The 23,483-nt window shown below is 43.6% G+C and overlaps 1 protein-coding gene across 3 annotated transcripts; it reads left to right on the forward strand.

The window, feature by feature from the left end:
• Positions 1-6,013: 6,013 nt before the first annotated feature.
• HS3ST1 (heparan sulfate-glucosamine 3-sulfotransferase 1) lies at positions 6,014-22,226 on the forward strand. Of its 3 annotated transcripts, none has more exons than XM_005300239.4 (2): positions 6,014-6,467; positions 19,182-22,226. In XM_005300239.4, exon 2 carries the CDS (start codon positions 19,310-19,312, stop codon positions 20,255-20,257), a length of 948 nt encoding a protein of 315 aa, XP_005300296.1. In that variant the 5' UTR covers positions 6,014-6,467; positions 19,182-19,309; the 3' UTR covers positions 20,258-22,226. The 3 variants fall into 3 exon arrangements, with proteins under 3 accessions (XP_005300296.1, XP_042711392.1, XP_042711393.1); XM_042855458.2 differs by lacking the exon at positions 6,014-6,467 and adding an exon at positions 7,916-8,055; XM_042855459.2 differs by lacking the exon at positions 6,014-6,467 and adding an exon at positions 8,121-8,180.
• Positions 22,227-23,483: the final 1,257 nt, after the last annotated feature.

The following is a 23,483-nucleotide window of genomic DNA, read 5'->3' on the forward strand; positions in this document are numbered from 1 at the left end:
ACTGCAACCTGACAAATTCCAACTTTGTTACGTAACATAGTTTCAATGCAGCCCATACAAAGAAACCTTTTTAACGTTTTCACAATTATGTTACTTTCAGTTTTGTGCTTTAGCTATCTTCCACCTCTTCATTTTAGAAGCAGATCAATCATGAGAAAAGGAGTACTGGGACAAAAGCAGAGGGAAGTTTTTAAATAACTCATTGTAAAATGAGTTCCACACTGCTACTGCACAATGAATCCAGCACCCTATGCATAGTATACTCAATGGAATAGTATGACATTAAAGAGTCATGCACTCCTATGGAGTCTTTTTTCAAGCAAGATCCTATTTCACTTACCAAACAGAGTGCATTCACACAACAAAGCTTCTCCCTTTAGAATGCCTGTAATACAGTAGTCATCCAGGATGTAGTGGAACAGTGGCAACATCAGGCAATGTCTTTTCCATATCCTTTTTTTAAAATCCATGAAGGAAGTATGATTGAATACCTAAAATATTGCATAGGTGGTTCTGACATCCTTTCCCATTCTAGTTTTGGGAATTCTAGTTTCCTTTTCCTAATTTATTATTACTCCATTGACAAAACTTAAAATTAGTAAATGTACAGTGATTGTAGCACTCTTCTCTCTCAACCTAATTTCCCCAGATTGAAAGAAATACTATCACTGTCTTGTAAAACAAACCTGATTTCATTTTTTGAGGAGCCCATAAAACAAAATGTGTTTTAATATAGCCAAATGCAAAGTTATACATCTAGGAAGAATGACTGCATCCCGTACAGAACATTTCACCTACATGTGCATCTAGGAACATGTCAGACCTATAGATTGGGAGACTATATCCTGGAAAGTAGGTATTCTGAAAAGAATTTAGGGATTATAGTGGACAGACAACTAAACATGAGCAGTGGGGGTGATACTGTGGCTAAAAGGGCTAATGGTATCCTTGGATACATACATCAGGGAGTAGTGAGTAGGAGTTAGGAGGTGATTTTGGTGAGAGCACTGGAATACTGCATCCAGTTCCGGTTTCCACAGATTGAAAGAATGTTGAAAACGGAAGAGGGTGAAGAAAAGAGCCACACCAATTATTTGAGGGCTGGAAAAAAATGCCTTGGAGTGAGATTTTAAAAGCTCAATCTATTTAGCCTATCAAAAAGAAGATTGAGAGGTGACTTGATTATAGTGTACAAGTACATTCATGGAAGAAAATATTGGGTACTAAAGTGCTCTTTAATCTAGCAGAGAGAAGCATAACAAGGACCAATTGCTGGAAGACGAAGCCAGACAAACTTAAGTTAGAAATTACACATTAAAAAAAAGTGAGCATGACTAGTCATTGGAGGAAGCTATCAGGGGAAATGATGAATTCTCCAGATGGCTTCACAAGGGCTGGATGCCTTTAGGAACTCATGCTTTAGTCAAACACAAATTATTGTGCCTAATGCAGAGGTAACTGGGTGAAATTTAACAGCCTGTGATATACAGGAGGTCAGACTAGATTATTGAATGGTCTCTTTTGGTTCTGAACTCTATGAATCTATGAAGGTTGGTATCTTCAACATCTGAGCTACCTTCTTCTTATATATTTTCAAAAGATATCATGCTATAAACAGCAAGATAAACAATATTGATAAGAAAAGAAAAAAAACTCCATGTCACACTGGGTTACTATAAACAGTGAGAGGGAGATATAAATAAATCAACCAAGTAAAAGGACACTATCACTGTAATATTCTTTCCTTTGTTTCACTACATATATTTATAGAATGTTATGCTCCTTTTTGTCTTAAAAATCAGAAGTACAATTGTGGCATCAATACTCCAGATAAAGGAATTACTATACTTAAATGCTTTTATGCATACAAAGACAGATACTGGATGCAGAGCCGTCCCTTGGGTAGAGCGAATTGGGGCGACAGCTGTGGGCCCCGTGCTTTGGGGGGCCCTGCGGGCCAGTGTGAGTGGCCGGCACCCAAGACCCCGAGTGCGCGGGGCAGCAGTCAGGACCCCGGGCACAGGGACCCCAACTGAGACCCTGGAGGTGGGGCTGGCATCCGGGAGCCCAAGGGTACTGCAGCACCCCCCGCACCCTTAATTCCCGCACCTATGTGGGGGCTGATTCGTCCCGGGCCCCGCACCCCTCTAGGGACAGGCCTGAATGGATGTTAAATACTACAGACTAACAATACAACAAAAGCAAAGGAATTCATAGTTAAACTATCCTGTCTTTTCTTAAAGAGTTGCATTTGCATCATAGCAAACTTTGAAAAATGTTCTGTTTAGCAATGATGCTCTTTACAGACTGCAAATTATGTAATTTTCTTCTTCAGCTTTAGTATTCTATATTTATTTTATTAATTGATGTAGATGTACAAAAAGTATGTCTGGTCTATGCTCTATGCACACAAAGAGTTGCAAACAAAAATGTGCAAATAATTACAGACAATGCCCAAAAAATAATTCCCAACCCACCCATAATAGCTCCTTCCATACACACACTCCCCTTAATCCATTTGAAATTATTATTAACAAATGCTCCTTGTTTCTCATCCCTCAACTGAAGTCATAATTATCTGCTTGTGATATTATAATTAGTTGCTATGACTATGATTTTGATGTCAGTACAGGACATAGACTCTCCTCTTGCAGCAAAAAAAGGGGAGAAGGAAATGTACATATATATACATGTCAGGATCCCAACAAAGGCAGTCAGGACCAAGGGTCAGAGTAGGGGCAAATCTGAGGCTGGGAAGAATGGAGAAATTAGGGTTGCCAACTTTCTGACAGCAGAAAACAGAACACCTTTGCCCCACCCCCAACCTGAGGCCACATCCCCACTCACTCCACCCCACCTCCCTCTGTCACTCTCTCTCCCCCACCCTCACTCACTCACTCACTCATTTTCACCAGGCTGGAGCTGGGGGTTGGAGTCCAGGAGGGGGTGAGGGTGAGGACTCAGGGTGTAGGCTCTGGGGTGGGGCTGGGTTGTTCAGAGTGGGGCTCAGGGCTGGAGCAGAGGTTTGGGGTGTGGGGGGGGCAGGCTTTGGGAGGGAGTTTGGGTGCAGGAGGGGGCTCAGAGCTGGGGGAGGGGTGCGGGCTCTGGCAGGGAGTTTGGGTGTGGGAGAGAGTGCAGGCTCCCAGAATTGGCCAGCATGTCCCTCTGGCTTCTAAGTGCAGGGGAGGCTAGGGGGCTCGGCACGCTGCCCCCATCTGCAGGCACCACTCACGCAGCTCCCCTGCACCTAGGAGTTGGAGGGACATGCCAGCCACTTCTGGGAGCCGCATGGAGCCAGCCGCTGAAGCCAACCAGACTTTTAGCAGCCCAGTCAGCAGTTCTCACAGGAACCACCGGGGTCCCTTTTTGACTAGGTGTTCTGGTCGTTCTGGCAACCCTAGGAGGAGTTCATACTTGGGTTCCAGACCAGCATCAAAACCAAAGGTCAGACTCTGAGTCAGTTTTCAGGGTCTGGGGCAGCTGGTGAAGACACAAATCAAGCTGAGGTCAAAGCCAAGAGCTGGAATGGTCATAGCAGCTACAGGAGATCCACATTGTTGCCTGAATTTTCCCTGGAATGCCCCTGGGGTTTATATAGGGCAGAGAGCCAATCAGGAGCTATGAGGCTGTTGCCTATGTCAGACCCCTTGAGTGGGATGTCCCATGATCTGTGTCTACAGCAGGTCATTGGCAGTGGAGTGCAAGCTAGTTACAGCAGCTGCTGGGTAAAAGTATGAAGATTCTAGCTACCTGGCAGCTCTGCATAGATCATGGGGCCTTGCATATATGCACCATGGGATAATCCTAGATGTCATCTCCGTTCCAGTGCACCTAGCTGTTTGCTGGAGCAGGCAGTGAGTATGACCTGAAATTCACACACAGACCAAAGGTCCAAGGGTGAAGGCCTCACAAACCTGCCTAATGCTCAAAACACCCTGCCCCCCACCCTCCAGTACTGGCAGCACAGTTTACCTAATTGAAATTAGCGAATCCCCTGTGACTATCTAAACCATGTCTAGTTAGAGGTGTAAGGGGTAAATTAGAGACTTCCAGAATCCCTTCTTCTTTAGAGGGACCACTCTTGGATACTCAGCCCAATGTCCTCATCTCCCAAACTCCACACAGAGAACACCAGCAGCAGTAGGTGGAGTTTGCATGGAAGAAGTAGATAAAAATGCCTCAGTGTCTATATATATTCACTGTGGACTGAGTCCTGAAATATTTATGCAACTAGCCCCACAGACATGGATGGGACTGCACACTTGTGTAAGGGGTTGCAGAATCAAGTCCTAAATCAGCATAGGAAAATGCCTTATTAACATTTGTTTTCAGAACAAGTTATTGGCAATGTAAAGCAGCTAATTTTCAAAACAAAATACTGTACCCAAATGTTTTGATTTTTTCATCTCATCTGTAAAAGTAAAGCATGACTGATAAGCTTGGTTTTGGGAACAAAGATGCCTATGTGGAAGTGAAAAACCATGAAAATAAAGGTTTATGCTGAAATTTCTTAAAAACCCTTCACTATAGAGCTGTTATTTGGTCCTCTGTAACATAGCTTGGGAAGTTCCTCCTGATAAATCCATTATTGTAACTAGTGATTAATAAATTATCTTTCCAGGCAAAAAATATTAGTAGAAACAGTGCAAATACAGACTTCCCCAATCTTGCTCTTCATAGCAGACACCTGCTTTCATATTTTGGACCAGTTTGGTCACTTGTGTAAATTAGCCTAGCTCCATAGACTGCAGCAATGCTCTGCTCATTGACCCCAACTGATTGACCCCAAATTATTTTTGTGTTGCATGGGTCTGCTTTTCTCCTTTTGAAATCAGTGGAAGTCTGACCATTATTTCAGTGGGAGGCGGAGGATGCCCTATGTTTGTGCTATTGCTAACACATTTTGCCTTCAAGAACCATGTATCACTTTTGACAAATGCAGCTCAATTTTGATAAACATTGACAGAACTACTTAAAATGAATCCCAGTACAGCCTCCTTCCCCGATCTCTTTTTAGTACATCATGCTGTAAATGCAAGCAAACAAACATGAAATGAAACAAGTAATGCTGAAAGGGTTGTTAAAAGGTAACACTATACGCTGATTTGCCAAGTCTCACTCATTAGCTTCTCTCATGTAACATTATTTTAGACAGGGTAGGAAGAGTCTTTGTGTTATTTCAATTGTTCTATTTTTAAGTATATATTGAGATTATTTCTTCCTATTATTATTTTTACTCATCACATTTATACACGCCTCATCTACCTGTATTTTTCATCTTTGCAGCATAAGTGTAAAACTTTTATTAAGACAAGTGATTTTATTATACTAATTATTATTTACATCACACTGATACCTATTAATTGTTATTATAGATCCCAATCACAACAGAGGCCCCATTGTGCTAGTAGTCACTGTACAAACCCATAGGAAGAGATAGTCCCTCCCTGCCGCAAGCAGTTTTACAATCTCTGAACCCCAACCCTGCACACGCTTTAGGGAGTAATTTTACACCTCAGTAGTTGCAATGTCCAGGAGTTGCCAGGATCAGGGTTTATTGCAATTGCAGGAGTCCACTCCGGAAAGGTGGTTTTGGGGATTTTGAGGGACGGGGGTCAGAGACTTAACTGGATCCGGACTCCAATTTCATGGTTGGGCTCTCTCTGTAAAATAGGTCAAGAGGGGGGTCAGATCAGCTGGAGCTGCAGATTGAGTTTCTACTGCTAGGGCCACGGCCCCGTTCCCGGAGACTGTACACCTCACTCCTTCCAGGGTCCGATCCAGTTCTCAGTGAAATCAATACCAGTCTTCCAACTAGCTTTCCCGGCGGTTGGATCAGACCCCAGCGAGTGCCCCGCAGCTCCCTGTCGCCGAACAGGCATGGGGTGAAAGCGGGTTAGCGCCAGCCCCTGAGTCCCGTGCCGGGGGAGTGGGGAGGAGCGTGCCGCTGGCCAGGTGTCACGCCCCAGGGCTGAGCTCACCCCGAGCTCCGCCTGTCCCCCACTGGGCTCGCCGCCCCTCCCGGTGGCTTTATCAGTAGGGGCTCCCACTGGGCTAAGCCGCAGAGGCCGGCCCCGCCTCCCCTTCCCGCAGGGCTCGGAGTTGGCGCCCGGAGGCGGCGGGGGCCGGGCGGAGGGGCTGGCCCCGGACGCGGGGGAGGAGGCTCCGAGTCCTATGTTTGCACCTGAGCGAGGCTGGCAGCAGCGGGCGCTCGCTCCCTGGCTCTCCGTGCCAGGCTTCCCTCCTCCGCGGGGATCGGCGCAGCCTCTCGCCCGCTCTGCCTGTCACGCTGGGGCTGGGGCTGCAGCGGTGGCTGCCAGCGCACCCAGTTCCTCGCTTCGCTCCACTCCGCTGCCAGCCGGGCGCCTCCTGCCCGCGCAGCTGCTCTCTACCCCGGCGTCTCTGTTCATGGCACAGCGGGGCGGCCCCAGTTGCGGGAGCCCGGCAGACGGCTCGGCTTCAGGCGGGTGAGCGAGGGGCAGGTGCGGTCCGGGGAGGGGGGGGGGGGCTTGTTACTTGGGTGGTGCACGGGGAGTGAAGATGGGGGCACGCCGGGTATATTGGGGTTTGTTTGGGGCGGCAGGTGGGAGTGAGGTTGGGGGCAGGCGGGGTGTATTGGGGTTTGGGGCGGCAGATGGGAATGCGGTTTGGGGGCACGCGGGGTGTATTGGGGTTTGTTTGGGGCGGTACATGGGAAATGAGGTGGGGGCACGCGGGGGTGTATTGGGGTTGGTCTGGGGTGGCAGATGGGAGTGAGGTTGGGGCAGGCGGGGTGTATTGGGGTTTGTTTGGGATAGCAGGTGGGAGTGAGGTTGGGGGGCACAGGGGATGTATTGGTGTTTGGGGCGGCAGGTGGGAGTGCGGTTTGGGGGCACGTGGGGTGTATTTGGGGTTTGTTTGGGGTCGTACACGGGGAATGAGGTTAGGAGGACACGCGGAGTATATTGGGGTTTGGGGTAGTAGGTGGAAGTGAGGTTTGGGGGCACAGGCGGTGTACTGGGGTTTGGGGTGGCAGGTGGGAGTGCGGTTTGGGGGCACGCGGGGTGTATTGTTGGTTTGGGGTGGCAGGTGGGAGTGACGTTGGGGGCACGCGGGGTGTATTGGGTTGGTTTGGGGTGGCAGGTGGGTGTACGGTTTGGGGCACGCGGGGTGTATTGGGGTTTGTTTGGGGCCGTATACGGGGAGTGAGGTTGGGGGGTACGCGGGGGTGTATTGGGGTTGGTTTGGGGTGGCAGGTGGGAATGAGGTTGGGGGCACGCGGGGTGTATTGGGGTTGGTTTGGGGTGGCAGGTGGGAGTGACGTTGGGGGCACGCGGGGTGTATTGGGTTGGTTTGGGGTGGCAGGTGGGTGTACGGTTTGGGGGCACGCGGGGTGTATTAGGGTTTGTTTGGGGAGGTACACGGTGAGGCTGGGGGCAAGCGAGGTGTATTGGGGTTGGTTTGGGGTGGCAGGGCGGTACACGGGGAGTGAGATTGGCACGCGGGGTGTATTGGTGTTTGGGGTGGCTGGTGGGAGTGAGGTTGGGGGCACGCGAGGTGAATTGGGGTTTGGGGCGGTACACGGGGAGTGAGGCTGGGGGGCTCGCTTGCAGGAAGAGGTTTAGGAGCACGTTGGTGGCTATAATGGGAATTGATATTTGGGGTCGTAGCTCGGGAATGAAGTGGGGGAGTAACTGGAGGGGGCGGGGTGGGGGCACATGGGTGCGTAGGGGTTGAATTCTGGGTGGTGAATTGAAGTTGGGGTTCGTTAGGCTGATGGTGTGGGGCAGGGCATGAAGGATGCACTAGAGGTTCGTGGTTGAGATGGAAACTGGGGTTCGGGTAGGGGCGGGGGTGACGGTTGAGGAGTGTGCGGCAAGGCGCCTTAGCGCGGAGGTTTTGGGGTAACATGGGCGGGGTTGAGGCGCAGGGGGAGCGTACTGGGCGGCAGGGGTCGGCTCTGACTCAGGTAGACTTTGCCCAGGTGCGCGCGTGCGATCCGGCTCTGCAGCGCTCCGGGGGCCTGCCGGGACCGGGAACCGCTCTGACGGGCACAGAGTGGGGACTCGCCCTTTGGTAGGTATCTGAGCGCCGGGGATTTCAGCCCCTCACCTGGCACCAGCAGGTTCGCTGAGCGCAGTCCTGAGCAACTCCCCCGCCACGCAGGACGCCCTCCGGCCCGGCCCGGAGGCTGAATCCAGGTATGCCCTGCGCTGGGCAGGGGGTGAGCACCGGAGCGGCTGCTGGTTTTTGTCGGGATCTCCTTCGGCCATGCGGGTCCCTTCGGGAGGCTCCAGGTTCTCCCACCCCAGCTGGCCACGCTGCGCCCGTCCTCTTTCCCAGCCACTCTCATGTCAGCTGGGAACAGGGAAGAAAGGAGGAAGGCCGGCTGGGCTTTGCAAGTCACGCTAGGTTTTGGCCGGGGCTGATGTTTGTGGCAGGTGTTTTCTCGATAAACCCTTGTGGCCAGCGTAGTGACACCGCGGTGCAAAGCCGGACCCTCGCCATCGGGCGCCGGGGAGCTACACGGGTGGAGAAAGCAGAATAATTGAGCGCAACGTTGTAGTGAGCAGCAGAATAGTTTCCTGTTCCTCCTGGCATCGGCTCACCTGCTGAGCGTCACATAACCGAAATGGATCCACGTAGTACAGAGCAAGCTACAGATCTGATCACCCAAGATTGGATGAGAGTTTGGGGGGATTGAAGGGGGAGCTAATTATTATTAAATCTCACCTTGGCTTTTGGGGAATGAGGTGAGCTGTTGCCTTCTAGTATATAGGGGACAGAATTAAGCTGCCACAAAATGCCTGGATGCGACTTCAAAATTGAGGGACTATAAAGGCCTTAGGGAAAGATACTGCACAAAACAATCACTCAGAGGAAGATGTTTTTATAAGCCTTCTCTAAAGGTGTGCTGCGCAAACCCCTTACCACTCACCCGGACAAGAAATCCACTCCCCAGCTGGGTGCAACTTGGCAGATCTTTGTGTCCTGTCTTCCATCCATTAGAAACAGTAGTAGACACTTAGCTGAGAAATATAATCAATCTGATCTCTGATTTATATATATATATATATATAAAGATATGTCTTTTCCTGCTCTCCCTGTAGTGGAATAGTTTGAGGTTATCTTTATCCAAACCTTGTGCCTCTTCCTTTTTAGGAGACACAGGGAGAGAGAACTATGAAGTCCTATGAATTTAATCCTCCTAGACTTTGTATATACCAGCTTTGAAGCATTTGAGATTGCTGCAGTGGTCAGCAGGAATCCAGCTGTTCTCCTCATTATTCCTACATAGGACAGCAGAAATTGCTCAGTTCATTGCACAAATCCAGTGAGATCGCTTGCAGTGTATGCTCCCCAGTTATTTCACAGCATAGACTAATGGAAAGGAAATGTGCCATTTGGGGGTAAAGTTTAATGCAGTGCATATAAGTAAATTGCGCTAGTGCTTTTACCAGCGTTAGGAGCTCCTAAACTTAGTGGAATAAGATCTACTTTTGTGCCTGCTTTTCTTGCACTTTTAAAACAAATATGTGTTCCACTTCCCTTGAAATTATACTTCATATTGGGTAAATGCAGTTAGTATTCCTGACTTCAGATTCAGTTTCACACCCCCTGTATTTAGAACACTGTTGTATCTGTTCTTTTGACATTAACCCTTTTTAATATGCCTGCATCTGTGGAATTAATTTTTCTTTTCAGGTAGGTCAGTGGCAAACAATGGTGTGTTATATAAATGTAAATTTGGAGTAATTCCATTGGCTGCAGTGGATTTGCACCAACTTAACACAGCAATATTTGTCTCCAAAGTTGCCATGATTCAGATGCTGGAAAAAAGCTCCTTATAGTTTAGCCAATTATCTATACAAAAAGGGAATCTCTTTGGCTGCACTCTTATCCACCTACGTTAGTCGTACTTCCAGAGAATGAGAGATGGAAGATATCTGCTGGCTCATCTTCTCTTCTTTCAAGAACCAATGCAGGATTGTTCCTTCCAGAAGCTAGTGCCTAGTATGGCAGATCATTCTGCTCTGATCTTGAAGCGAAGCACTTAGTTACCACAGAGCCAGCCATGAAGGAGTAGAAGTCAGCTTGGAAGATGAATTGAAAAAGGTTGGATTTTTCTATATAATAGACTAGTAGCTAGAAACAGGGCCTGCAATTACAAATCAAGGTGAGAAACTACATGATGGGAAGGAAGGCAAAAAAGGATAATTTTATTTAAAGTTTATTTCAAAATACAAAATGAGGGTGGGATTTTGGAACAGGGAAGGCTTGTAACTGTCTTGGAGTTGTTTCTGATGCAATAGCAAGTAATGGACAATTAAAGCTCTGACATTTGTGAGCCTGTTTTGTGTTTTTCTCCTCTTTTTTGTTTCTGCATTAGAAAAACAACTATTTTATTTAAGGGGAAAAATAATGTTGTCTTGTACACTCTGAGTTAGACGTTTGTGTGTTTTTGAAGGCTAGATGATGCAGTGGAGTAACTCTTCTTTAGGAAAAATATCAAATCTTGGCTTGGGACACAATATAGATTATTTTGGGATGCGTGGGATATTTAATCTTAGCACATAATATAAAAAAGCTCCATCTCCAGTGTCCTATTTTCCTTCAAGCCATATGAAGTGTTTGCTGTCTCTTTACCACTGTAAAGGTTTGGCTTATTCCTTTGCATGAAAGATCAGACTGATCTCTTCTGGCCTTAACGGGAAGAAGGGGGAAGGAAATCTACAAAAGGATGTTATATATATATATATATATCACTAATCTATTTTAACTTATCCTACTTCATTGCTCACACTGAAACTAAGCCATTCTTTAGAAAAGTATAGACTGATGTTCATCATGATCAAACTAATTTGTACAAATTGTATTTAGCATTGTGAGTGTAGAAATATAGTAAAACTTCAGCCAAACACCAAGTCAGGCTTCCTTAACATGCAAATTTACATACATTCATGTTTTGAGATTTCTGTAATTGTGAAGTCAAATATATATTTAAATTAAGCTCATAACTCTCTTAAGGCTTTCTGACAAAAGGCATTTTCCTGATAAACTTTATTCTATTCCAACCATACTGAAAACTAGACTAGACTAGACTAGACTTCCCATTGTATCACATTAGCTATAGGAGTTAGAGACTCTTTTGTTCTAATACAAAAGTAGTGCCATTAGTGGTGCAGTAGTTTTCAAAAAATCATAGATTTTGGCAAGTACCCAATATAGTGGAGGATTAAGAGAGAATTTATTTTGCTCCAAGTTTTTTCCTCTCCTATTGAGACACAGATGGGCATTTTTCTTGAATTACGAGAGGTAATCAATAGTTCATGCCCCCGAGATTTCTCAGTAGCTCATGCAGTGTACAGTACTGTTTCTTTTAATATACTCTCATCTTTGTACAATTCATTGCAAACACAGACACTTCCAGGTAATTACGGCAGAAAACTAGAATTTGATGTTTTATTACCATGTATTACTTAAAAGCTATATTACATTGCATTTTTTACTTGAAAAACAGAGAAAATATTCTTATGGATTTAGAACCAGCAAAGAGAGAAGGCGTGGGCTGAATCTCTTCTTGAGGAGGGCATGGAAAAAGTTTTCCTGTAGAGGGAACTATTAAAGGAAAAGTGATTCCTATGAAGAAACAAAAATGTTTTATAAGACAGCTATTAGACAACTTAAAATATTTGCTGCTTTGCACTTTAAGAGCTCCCATTTCAATACTCATGGCAGTTTCTGCTAGAAGTCCTGCAGATATATTGGGGAGTTTTCTTATAACGAGTCCCAAAATGCTAGCTAAAGTGTTTTGAACCCAGCATATAACAAACAAAATAGGGAGAACATATAAAGTCAGACATTCATTTTCTTTGTAGAAGAGATGTGTTCATACTGTAGCGAACTTACCCTTGAAATTCTTCAAAAATACTCAAACAAGTCTAGCTCATTTTTAACCAGAACTATCTTACACAATCTATTTGTAAAGGCTACTTTTAATTGGTTTTAAAAAATTGCTTGTGTTCAGGAGAATTAGTACTGCAAAGTTTATATTAGTTCAGCTGGACATAGTCTCAGTACAAATAAGCCAGTTTAGTACATTTAAGGATTGTGCAGCCTGGATAGTTTCAAACCTTTTAAAATTACAATGCAGTATTGTATGCCAGATGACATACTAAGGAGCGGCGCCAGGGTTTTTGGCGACCTAGGTGGGGGTCCTTCCGCACTCCCGGTCGTCGGCGGCAATTCTGTGGCGGGTCTCAGAGCGAGTGAAGGACCCGCTGCCGAATTGCTGCCAAAGACCCGGAGCGTGGAAGGACCCCCCGCCGCCGAATTGCCGCCAAGGGCGGCAAAATGCCACCCCTCCCCCCAAATGCTGGTGCCCTAGGTGACCGCCTAGGTCGCCTAAATGGAAGTGCTGGCCCTGGACATACTCCACAGTAGAGTTCAAGAGCACAATTCATTACAAGAAGTCTGGCATCCAGGGTGCATTAAAGTCTAAGTTCTGATCAGCTTACTGGGTGCAAATATCCAGCTGCTTTGGAGAGCCTGAGGCTCTCCTGGGGGTTCCAACTCTGGTCTCCTTCTAGAGGTAAGGAATTTGCATTAGAGATGAGCCTAACCTCTAGAAGAAGCATTCAAATCTGGCATTTTCATTCAGGCCCATCTCTTTCGCCAGATTGTGCCCCTTTAGTTGGGTGCACTGAGCGGTCCCTCAGGTGCAACTCTCCCTACAAGGAAGAATGTGGGGGAGAATAGGAGACTCAGATGCCTTTGCAGCATCATACATTCTTCACGGCAGGACCTAGAGCTGTGTTTGTTTGTGGGTAAAGGATGGGAGAGGCAGGTGAGTCACAGTAGGAATTCATCTTTCTGGCCACATGAAAGATGTGTGAAGGAGTTAATACAGCTGTTCCCCCTTCCTATCAGCATCCTTGCAGCAGCCATAGTTGGTTGGGTGGCTCCAATGGAGCTCTTCATGGAGATTTCCTTGCAAAAATATCTTGCCCCACTCCTTTGGATTTTGATACAAGAGAAGACCATCTGGGACCTAGCTTGTACAAGTGTAATAGAGGGCAGAATGTAACTAAGAGTCTGATCTTATATGGTGCTGAGAACATCTCAGGCTGGGGAACTGAAAATACTGAGCACCCTGAGGGGTAAGGCCCAGATACCTTGTCTGCACTAGTCTTTTTTTTCCTTTGTTTCCTTCCAACCACCTAGCACAGGCAATGTTCTGGCAGCTGCTGGCCTTTTAGCCACAGCATCATCTAGACCTATTCTGAGCAGTGTTGGGATAAACTGTTGTTTAAATGTCAGAGGCTAGCCTACAGAAAGGCTGCCACTGGCATAGATGCAGAAATGGGATATGTTAGGGGAAAAAGCCTAGTATAGACAGAACCACAGGGAGTTCGTAATTTCTGCACCACTACAAATTATGTCCTCTGTATAAGACTAGTGTGGTGCAACAATGAGTCTTTCTCTTGCAGTTTCTATTGGTGGGGTCTGAGAAGCATTGTTGGATTCACATAATTATTACACAATACTAAATATTATAAGATTTTATGTGCCTAGTTTAAGAATGGTCTTCTATGTTCATGTTCAAGGGGCCATGGTTCTAAGTACAGATACCGAATCGTTGGTGTGTTCTGTTTTGTTTTATTAAAAGAATTGAATAGAATTGGGAGTCAGGAGACCTGACTTCTGTTTCAAGCTCTGCTACTGACTTACAAGTCACCGTGGTAGGATTTTCAAGAGTTAAACTGCTGACTCATTGAATTTAAATTGAGCTGGACACCTAATTTTCTTAGGCTTCTTTCAAAGTCCCAGCCTATATCTTCTCAGTTTCTCATTTTCCCACATGAGAAGTGACGTGACTGATACTGACCAAAATTTTGTCTTAAACAGTATTTAATATCTACATTAAAATGAAGTTAGTTCAAATCAGGTCTAGTTAAAATGCCCCTTGAGTTTTTAAGGATTGTGAAGCACTCAGATACTCTGGTAATGACACCATATAAGTACCATAGATAGAGACAGATGGGCTTTAAAAAAACCCTCAATGCAATTCAGTGATTATGACAGCTCTCACTTCTTTCCTAGTTACATTTACAATGAAAAAAAGTTGTCCATTTATTTCTGAGCTAAAATCTTTTTCAAAGTTAATGATAGCTGTGAAGACTGATTTGATTGTTCCACAATGAATCTTATTGAATAAATAATGTGACCACTATTTTGCTAATTAATCTGAGAAAATTGCAGAAGAGATTAAGAAAAAGCAATTCAAAATTTAAAACATCTAGGTACAATCCTCAAAGCACCATTTAACAGTAACTGTATTTCTCGCACCAACTCACTCATTTACATGGAGCAGATACAATACTAATGATACTGTCAGTTAAATTTTTGTATTAATCTGGAATGCATAGTCATTCTGTGAAGTCATGTGTGCTCTAGATGACTTGTGGAAACAGTGAAAGGAATTCTTGAAGCAGGAAAGTAATTTGGCAGAGTAGCCGTTAAGCTTACCTTCAAGAGCTTATTCTTGCCAAAACATTTCTCAGGTTTGCAAATTGCAAAGCTATATAGTGTATGTTAGCATCCTTATTTTTATATAAACTGCTGCAATCCTAATATACACATTAGTAATTTGGCTAATATCCATCTGAGGAGGGCATAAGAGGAGAAAGCTGAAGTAACAAACCAATGTATATGCAGTTTTTTTTTAATGGATATCACTTTGCCCATACAACAAATGTTTTGTTAAATTTATATGGAATATTATGCACAAGTGCTACTGTCTATCATTGATATAAGATTCCAAGATTGACATTGAAGCTTGGAATGGCTGTAGAGTTAGAGTGAAGTGGTGAAAACAACTACAAGCATGACTGAGAGCTGTTTTTGTTTAGAATATCAGCAGGTTCAATCATCACTGGGATTCATGGTCTGTTACTGTCCAATTTTTAAGTTCTAAGCCATTTTCAGCTTTGTTTTTTATACTTTACGAATTACACCCATATGATGGCATGAACTTTCACCTAATATTGTGGTTTTTTTACTGCAGCACAACAAAAATAAGTGACCCAATAATGGTCAAATCATAACAAAGTATTAACATACTGAGTGCATTTAAAAAACAGAAACACAAATTATTCAGTAATCAAAAAGGAATATATTTTGAACTGCACAGCTGAGGACATTGTTAGTTGAACATGTGCAAAGAGGACAAATACTACAAGTAGTAAAAAAAAATAAAAAATCTAGTAAAAAAAAAATGCAATGCAAGAATCAGATGGATTGACATTATGGGAAAATTCCTATGAGGTCTCATGATACAAAGCTGTTTAATATCTGAAACAAGTGTTTCAAGTAAAGAAAAGAAGAGACAAGAGAAGTCATTGGAGCTCCTCAGAGGCTCAAGGGTCCACCTGGTCAGCTTGCCGGAATGATACCGCACATTTAATTCTGCATGGGCCTAATACTACATTACGTTAATCCAAGAATGTAGCAGTGTAGGGTCTCTTCACTGTATACTGTATGCTCCATTCCCCCAAAACCATTCCTATGACATACCCTTCCTAGGTAAAAGGATTTGGGTTAAAAAAAAATGGCATGACTGGCATGAAACAATCCTTTCAACCAGTTGATGGTTCTGTTTTTAGTCACTATTTACAGTTATCCGGCATGTTGGGGGATGGGGGGTGCCGGTTAATCAGAAATTTCAGTTAACTAAGAGTTATACTTACCAATGGAATACCAATTTTCCAAGAATTAGAATACAATACAACGAATAAAGTATAAAATAGTATACAGGTACTCACCAATCCAGTAGTAGCACTGCACTGCACTGCAGGGTGGTTTGTTTCTTGAAGCACTTAGGTGTATACAGGTAACCTACCGAATAGAAAACTTTATCTTATGACACTACATATCACTATGGGCAGCACGTGGCGTACACCTAGATCACTAACAATACACTTAACACTAAAACCATACTGAACATAATTTAATCTTTGATTCAGAAGGCACATCAGGATCTTGCAGTGCCTCAGGGTCATCATTATCAACATCAATTATCATTGTAGATGTAGATGGTGTAGGAGATTGGGCTGAATCTGTAATGACCCTATGACACACCCTGGAAGCTGCTTTTTTGAATAAATCCTTGATATCAGCTTGCTTACTTATCTTCTGCTTCTTTTGCATAAAATTAGAGTGTAGAATGTGCAATTGCATAACCTCCTGGGCAGTGTACTAGTTCCAGTTACTAGATTGAAGATTTGTAGTTGGAGATATTAAAAATGCTGGTTGATAAAGTGACAGATAACCCATCTTTTACTGTATATGAGACTCTGATGAACTGGTAGGCATAGATCATAAGATAATAAAGTCAGTTTGTTTCATTAAAGTTTGCTAAATGTGATAATTATTTCACAGAACCATTGGTTTACTGGTAACCTAGTTTACTTTCATGTGACTACACTTGAACACAGGCTTGCTCAATCAGGCTCTTTAATGTGAGCATAATTTACTGAAAAATAGTAGGCATTCAGCCGGAAAAAAGGCTGAGCTATTGTTTGAGGGGGTCAACAGGAAAACTCAGGCTTACTATTTATGGAGCTTGCTCGCTTAAAACATACGACTGTGGAATAAGTGGCTGTTCCCTTAATTACCTCAAAATCAATTGATTTGATATTTTGTTGTCTTAATATGCTGACCAGCAACCACCCACCTAAGCAGGTTGTTGCAGCAACGTTTGCTCACATTGCAACAAAATGTGGAGTTAACTTCATGCTAGACATCCTGAATGAATTATGCTATCTGTAGCAGAATCCCTATGGTATAACCCCATCAGTGGGTGCCATATTTTTGGTATTATTTCTTAGTTCATATTGATATAGTTTTGTGAGTTAATAAGCAGGTTGCAGGTATGGCAAGAACTGTGTGTGTGTGGGGAGGAGGGAGAGAATACAAGAAAGATTAAGGACACAAAGCCACATTGCTGCCTGATAAAAACCTATGATGGGGCAAAAAGGGAAAGAAAGCTTACAGAGTTTCCCTATGTCATATTTTTAAGTGATACATCACAAGACAGAGTGTGGTACCTGCTCCTCCGTAGGACAGGTCATGACTCTGCTCTCAATCTGCAAGAGGGCTGGTTTCCATGCTTCTATACCAGTGCTTCTATACCGGTTTCCAGTTCTTCTATACCAGCGACCCCTCCCCCAACTTCCTAGCAGTACGTATAGCTTAACTGTAACCATTGTTGAAGCCACCAAGAGAAAGTGTAAAGCTCAGGTAACCATTAGCAACAACTGAAGAAAGCAAACCTCCCCCATTTGGGGTGCAGTCAAGCCTTTTGTAAATACCGTACAAGGAAAACACTTTGAAAAGCCCTTTATTAGCCAGAAACTATCACTAGTTCTTGTTTCAGAGAATTGACTTATTGTGAAGTCATCACTGGAATGTCTTTTCAGACTTTTTGAAGCATTTCCAGTACCTAGCCCCAATCTTTCAGGCTACAGCTTTTGGGGCTGTTCAGTCCAGGCTGTCCCATGCTTAACCTTAGCATTTCACTACCCTAGCAGGTCACAGCAATCAGATGCTTTCTCCTTGTGGCTTTAAACTCTGACTAGAGGTAGACAAAACTGGTAGCTGTCTGGAACCTGGTCTATACTAGCCCACTGCTGTTTGGAATGGTGGGAAATTTCAGCAGACCACCCTTGTATAGACACCACCTATGGCTAGCTCAAAAGATAATTAACTGGCATAGCTGGCATTTTCACACCAAATCTGACATGATAAAACAGGCCAATCAGTGTCTAAAATGAATCACAATGGGCACCAAAAGATAGGACCATATTTTCTTAAATTAAAATGCAACCTGATAACAGCTTGTAAACAACCCATCCTGATTCTTAAGAGTATTAATTCTTAACTGTAGTATTTAAAATCTTATTATAGAATCAGTACATCTTGCTGAAAATTAACTTGATATACCATAATGTGTCTGTGGACTTTGCTAATCACCTCATGAAGTGACAGTCAGTAATATCCATGAGAGGTGTTCCAGTATTTGACTGGGACTAATTATCATCACCAATACTTGTTCAACATTTTGCGGAAACATTCAGAGTTAACGTAACATGGGCAATCACAAGAAGATAAGCTCCAAAACTCAAAAGCATAGTGCACTATAATCTATAGTACATTTGTAATAGTCATCTTCCCTTGTTCCAGGATGAGGTTGCAGCCCTGATTCTGTTTTCCAGATGTACTTCAGTTTCTCCTCTGCCTGGTCAGAAGAGTTAGTGTGTTTATGATCTGTCCCTCAGGGAAAATCAAATCCCTCCCATTCTAGGGCATAGAAGAGCTTCAAACAACAATCCAAACATAACTCCTAGTCTTTTAACTCAGGGCACATGTTCCTCTTCCCCATCATTGCAGGGGTTTGCCACCTTCTGTTGATAGCACCATAAGGGAGCCTACTCTATTCCAGCCCAGGGAACCTATGTGCACTGGATGTCAACTTCACTTAAACCCCCCTACTTCACTTTTTCTCAAGTGGTCTCCCACTCAGGCCTTGAACTCAGCCCTTTCTCAGGCTTCCCCATAGTAAGATACCATTCTCCCTCTAACTCTCCTGCTATTATAGGCAGCTTTTTTTTTTATTTATTTAAATAGCCGGACTTCCCCCAGCAGGCTCTGCTGCCAAGCTACCGTCACCTGACCTCTCAAGGGACTAAAATTCCCAGAATTCACATCTTTAAAGGGCCAAAAACTGGAGCAGGGATGTTCTGGCCCAGGCCTATGCTTTATCTTTCTAGGTTTGGTTCCAAGGCATTTCTCACACTTATAGTTAATGATATCAAATTTTCATGTTATACCAGTGCAAACTCATTGAAGTCATGTACATAAATGAGAAATTATCATACTTTAAAGGCATCTTAGATATTAGAGTAAAGAGAAAACTTTATAATGTTTCTGTCTCCAAATGGCAGGAAGATGTTTTCTCATGCAGTTCTTATATTTACTTGTCTTTGCAAGTTTAATAATATCCTGTGATGTTGGAGTCTACCCTTGGGAGAACTAGAAAGTTTGATCCGTTGCAGAAAGCAAGATGATATTTAACATAACAATGTAGCTTTTAGCAGTGATATATTTGAGTATATATTAACATGTTTCTCTTTCCTCCCTAGTGACTGCTCTACTTGAAAAATACGTGCTCAGTCAGCAAAAGGAACACGACTTTTCAAAACCGTTCTATGTGGAAATCAATCCATGCCCTATTACCTGGTTGAGTGAAACCAGATTAAGAACTTCTGCCATGGCAGCTCTTCTACTAGGAGCTTTGCTGCTTATTGTTCAACCTCATATAGTGCCTTCCAGACCAGCTGTAATTTCTAAGGCTGAGGCCACTTCTCAATCTGTTCAGAAAGAGCTTTTAAAGAAAACAGTTCTTAAAAATGACTTCAAAGGAAACATTCATTTTAACGGATCTTGCCAGCAGCTACCACAAACTATCATTATTGGAGTAAGAAAAGGTGGAACAAGAGCCTTATTAGAGATGTTGAGTCTCCATCCAGATATTGCATCAGCTGAAAGTGAAGTCCATTTCTTTGACTGGGAAGATCATTATGGAAATGGATTGCAGTGGTATATGAATCAAATGCCATTCTCTTATCCCCATCAGATCACAGTGGAAAAGACCCCAGCCTATTTCACTTCACCCAAAGTGCCTGAAAGAATTTATAACATGAACCAGTCAATGAGACTACTCCTTATTTTAAGAGACCCAAGCGAGAGAGTACTATCTGATTACACCCAAGTGTTCTATAATCATGTACAAAAGCACAAGCCGTATCCATCCATTGAAGAATTCCTGATTAAAGATGGTGAACTCAACGTGGACTACAAGGCAATAAACAGAAGCTTATATTACTTTCACATGCAAAACTGGTTGAAGTATTTTCCTCTTGATTGCATTCACATTGTAGATGGGGATAAACTAATCAAAGATCCTTTCCCAGAAATAGAGAAGGTAGAGCGGTTTCTAAGGTTGTCACCTCAAATAAATGCTTCAAACTTTTACTTCAATAAAACGAAAGGCTTCTATTGCCTAAGGGATAGTGGTAGGGAACGTTGTTTACATGAGTCAAAAGGAAGAGCACACCCTCATGTAGATTCTCATTTACTTGATAAACTGCATGAATATTTTCATGAACCTAATAGGAAATTCTTTGAGCTTGTTGGCAGAACATTTGACTGGCACTAATTTGTGTTAAGTTATTGATAAGCTTCAGAGCCTAAGTTTCAGTGTACGCTTAGAAATTATATAAAAAAGGGCATTTAAACTATAATTTATTTGTAAAATCCATAAATACTTCTGTACAGTATTAGTTTCACAATTGCCATATAAACTAGTTATATTTTTCTACTTGTTAAATTTGAAGACATTTTGTATTGTTTTTCATGGTTGTTACATTGTGTATTACGTCTCTATACGAAGGAACTAAAATATTTCACTGCAGAAGATGCTTTCTTGAGATTGTGTTATCTGTTTAATATATAAGAAATTCATTTCAACAAAATTCTTCAGAATTATCTGAATCTTTGAAATATAGTATCTGGACTTTCTCTCTTTATTGTGAATGACCACGTAAACTTTACACTTCTTTTTGTTGTTTTTTTACTAGCGGCTTTAATTTTAAAATGTCACTGGGCAGCAAAGTTCTCTAACCTGCTTTATACAATTAATTCTTACTAAAGTGATACCTCACATACTTATTAGGACATGACATATCAGGTACAATGGAATACTCTGTAAACAGACATACTGACTTCCGTACTTACCTTCATATTTAATTTCATAACCGGTGCCCCTGACATTCTTTGGCAGTACAATGCCAGTTTCATGGTAGATTTTAAAAGATTCTGTGGATACATACTCATAAAAAACACTGTTGGATGTAGAAATACAGTCAATCTGAGACCTTCCTTTATTTTCTGTATGTTTGTGTATATGTTCTTTATACTGAAAAACGGGAGTGAAGGATTTAAGCAATACTGGTAAATTTTAAAGGTTGTCATGATTGTTTCTAAATTCTATAGCATTTATTTCTGCTTCAGAATCACTGAAAACCAACACCCACTCACGAGCCATTAGTTGGATTAACCTCTAGAAATTAATGGCCTTATTCTCATTTATGTTAAGACCTCCCGAACACTGCTCCGACTATGTAAAGGTTCCAAAAGTAAATGTAAATTACATTTGCACCCATATTAAAGCCCCCTTTTGTTGCCAGAGTGGTGCTTTTTGCTTTCCATTCTACACTAGGAAATTAGATCTACACCTCTGAGCAATGCAGTTAAACTGACCTAATCCCCACTATAGACAGTGCTGTGTCGACATAGCCTCTTGGGGAGATAGAGTACCTTGCTGACAGGAGAAGCCCTCCTGTTGGCACAAGTATCTGAAGCACAGCTGCACCGCTGCAGCGTTTTAAGTGTAGATCTGTCCTTATTGCAAATGAGAATCAGACCCACAGATTTTTCCCTTTCTTCCCCCTCCTCCCTTTCAAGAACATTGAGATCACATATAGCTTCCATTCATGATTTACAAGGCTACCCTTCTAAGGCCTTTTGTAGACTGGTTTTTAGCCCCTACTTCAGCAATCCTTATGGCTCCCCCTCTGCTGGAAACAGAGTCCAGGGCAAATAATGGCTTTCCTTGCCTACAGGAAGAATTTTCATGTATTATTGGCCATCAGTTATTGAAATCAGAACAAATCCTGAATATAGACAAGGTCCAAAATAGTACTTAAGATATAAGCTCTTCAATTGTAATGGAGGGATCTGGCCCAAGATCTATAATATGCAGATCAAGTGACACAATGAAACTGAATTTTCATTGAGTTCTGGACAGATAATTACAATACTTTATGACTTAAATTTGCGTACATTAACCTTTGATGGTGAGATGGAGGGTGGTTCAGGACCAGGCTGTGTTAGGCAGGTATGGCTGCTTGTGTACTATCTTCAGGATGCAAACATCACATACAATGTTGCTTGCATGAAGATTTGTAGCTGCTTTTTTTCTCTCTCCATTCCTTGTGTACTTGTCCAAGCTGGATTCAACCTCAGAGAGGCTTTTTTTATTTATTGATTTAATTATTTTAAGTAAAGATTTGGGGAAAAAATACTTAATGAGACAATACTGTACTGAATAAAAGATATTTTCTTTATTTCATCAGTCTTTTATTTGACAATGTCAGCATTAGAAGACCAAAATTTAGAATTTGACACCTGTTTAGGACCTGGTTAAATAACACTTACGAATTTGTCAGTAGCTCAGTGCATTCAGATTGAATGGATTTTTTAGTATCACCATCCTTATTGAACTGCCAGTCACCGATCCGAGGGCTGCGGGGTTTGGGGCTTGTTTTATTTGGAAGTTGCTTGTTCAGGCTTTTTTGAAATAGACACCCTTAGTTTTGCACTGCTGCTGGCAGCGGCACTGCCTTAAGAGCTGGGTGCCTGGCCATCAGTTGCTGCTCTCCTGCCACCGAGCTCTGAAGGCAGCACAGCAGTAAGGGTAGCAACACACCATACCATGCGAGGCTAGGAAGATGGTGGCAGGAACCTGCCTTTTCTCCCCTGGGATCCCTTTCTCTGGGGAGGGGTGGTGGGCATTACTGCCCCTAGGAGAGCCCCCTGAATGGGGAGTGTCAGAATGACCCTGGGGACAGTGCAGGATTCTGCCCAGCCAGACACCCTCTTCGCTGGGGGCTTCACTGCCTGTAGCTGTCAGGCTGGCTTCCCCAGCTGGGCTTGTGGGCATGGAGGTTGGCTGTATTTCTGGGGAGGAGAGGTGCCTCGGGACAGGGGTGGTGCTGGGAGGGTATGATAGGCCCTGAGACCTGTGGCAGAGCAGAGGATCTAGCCAGAAAGTGGGATGAGGGGGCTGGCCAGCCCCTGCCCCTCCTCAGGGTGCTGCAAGGGGAGTAGAGCGGCCAGCATGGAGTGCTCCCGGCCTGTTACATAGGGGCCTGGCCAGCCACCTTTCGGTCCATGAGCCTGCTGCCCTTCTGAGCCACGACCACCAACTGGAACACGTGCCGCTGCTCCAGCCTCTTCCATTCCCCTGCGCTGGCGGGGGTCAGTCACCCAGCAAATGGTTCCTGCCACCAACTCCCTTTCCCCAGCCTCACTCCCTCCCTTGTCCTAGTGCCATCCCCTACCCCTTGCTCACTGTCTGGCTGTCCCTTCATGTGCTAGTGGAGCTTACTGCTCACCCCGCTGATCCTCACCCAAGCTTTGCAGTGTGAAGGGTGAGGGAAGCCTTGCAAAGCTGGTGTTGGCTGTTGCCTTTAGAAAGACAGAGACGTGTGCATCATTTCCCTCCCCCCCCCCCCCACCCTCCCTCTTTGCCCTGGTTAAACTCTGTTGCAAATATTTGAGCTTTTTCCTTTCCAAGCCTGAGGTGGAAAATCTCTCACTGT

Source organism: Chrysemys picta, chromosome 5, assembly GCF_011386835.1.
Source record: "Chrysemys picta bellii isolate R12L10 chromosome 5, ASM1138683v2, whole genome shotgun sequence".
Classification (NCBI taxonomy): Eukaryota; Metazoa; Chordata; order Testudines; family Emydidae; genus Chrysemys; species Chrysemys picta.

Excerpts from the sequence above, each read along its gene's own strand:
- HS3ST1 (XM_005300239.4), top strand. The coding sequence starts at position 19,310 with ATGGCAGCTCTTCTACTAGGAGCTTTGCTGCTTATTGTTCAACCTCAT.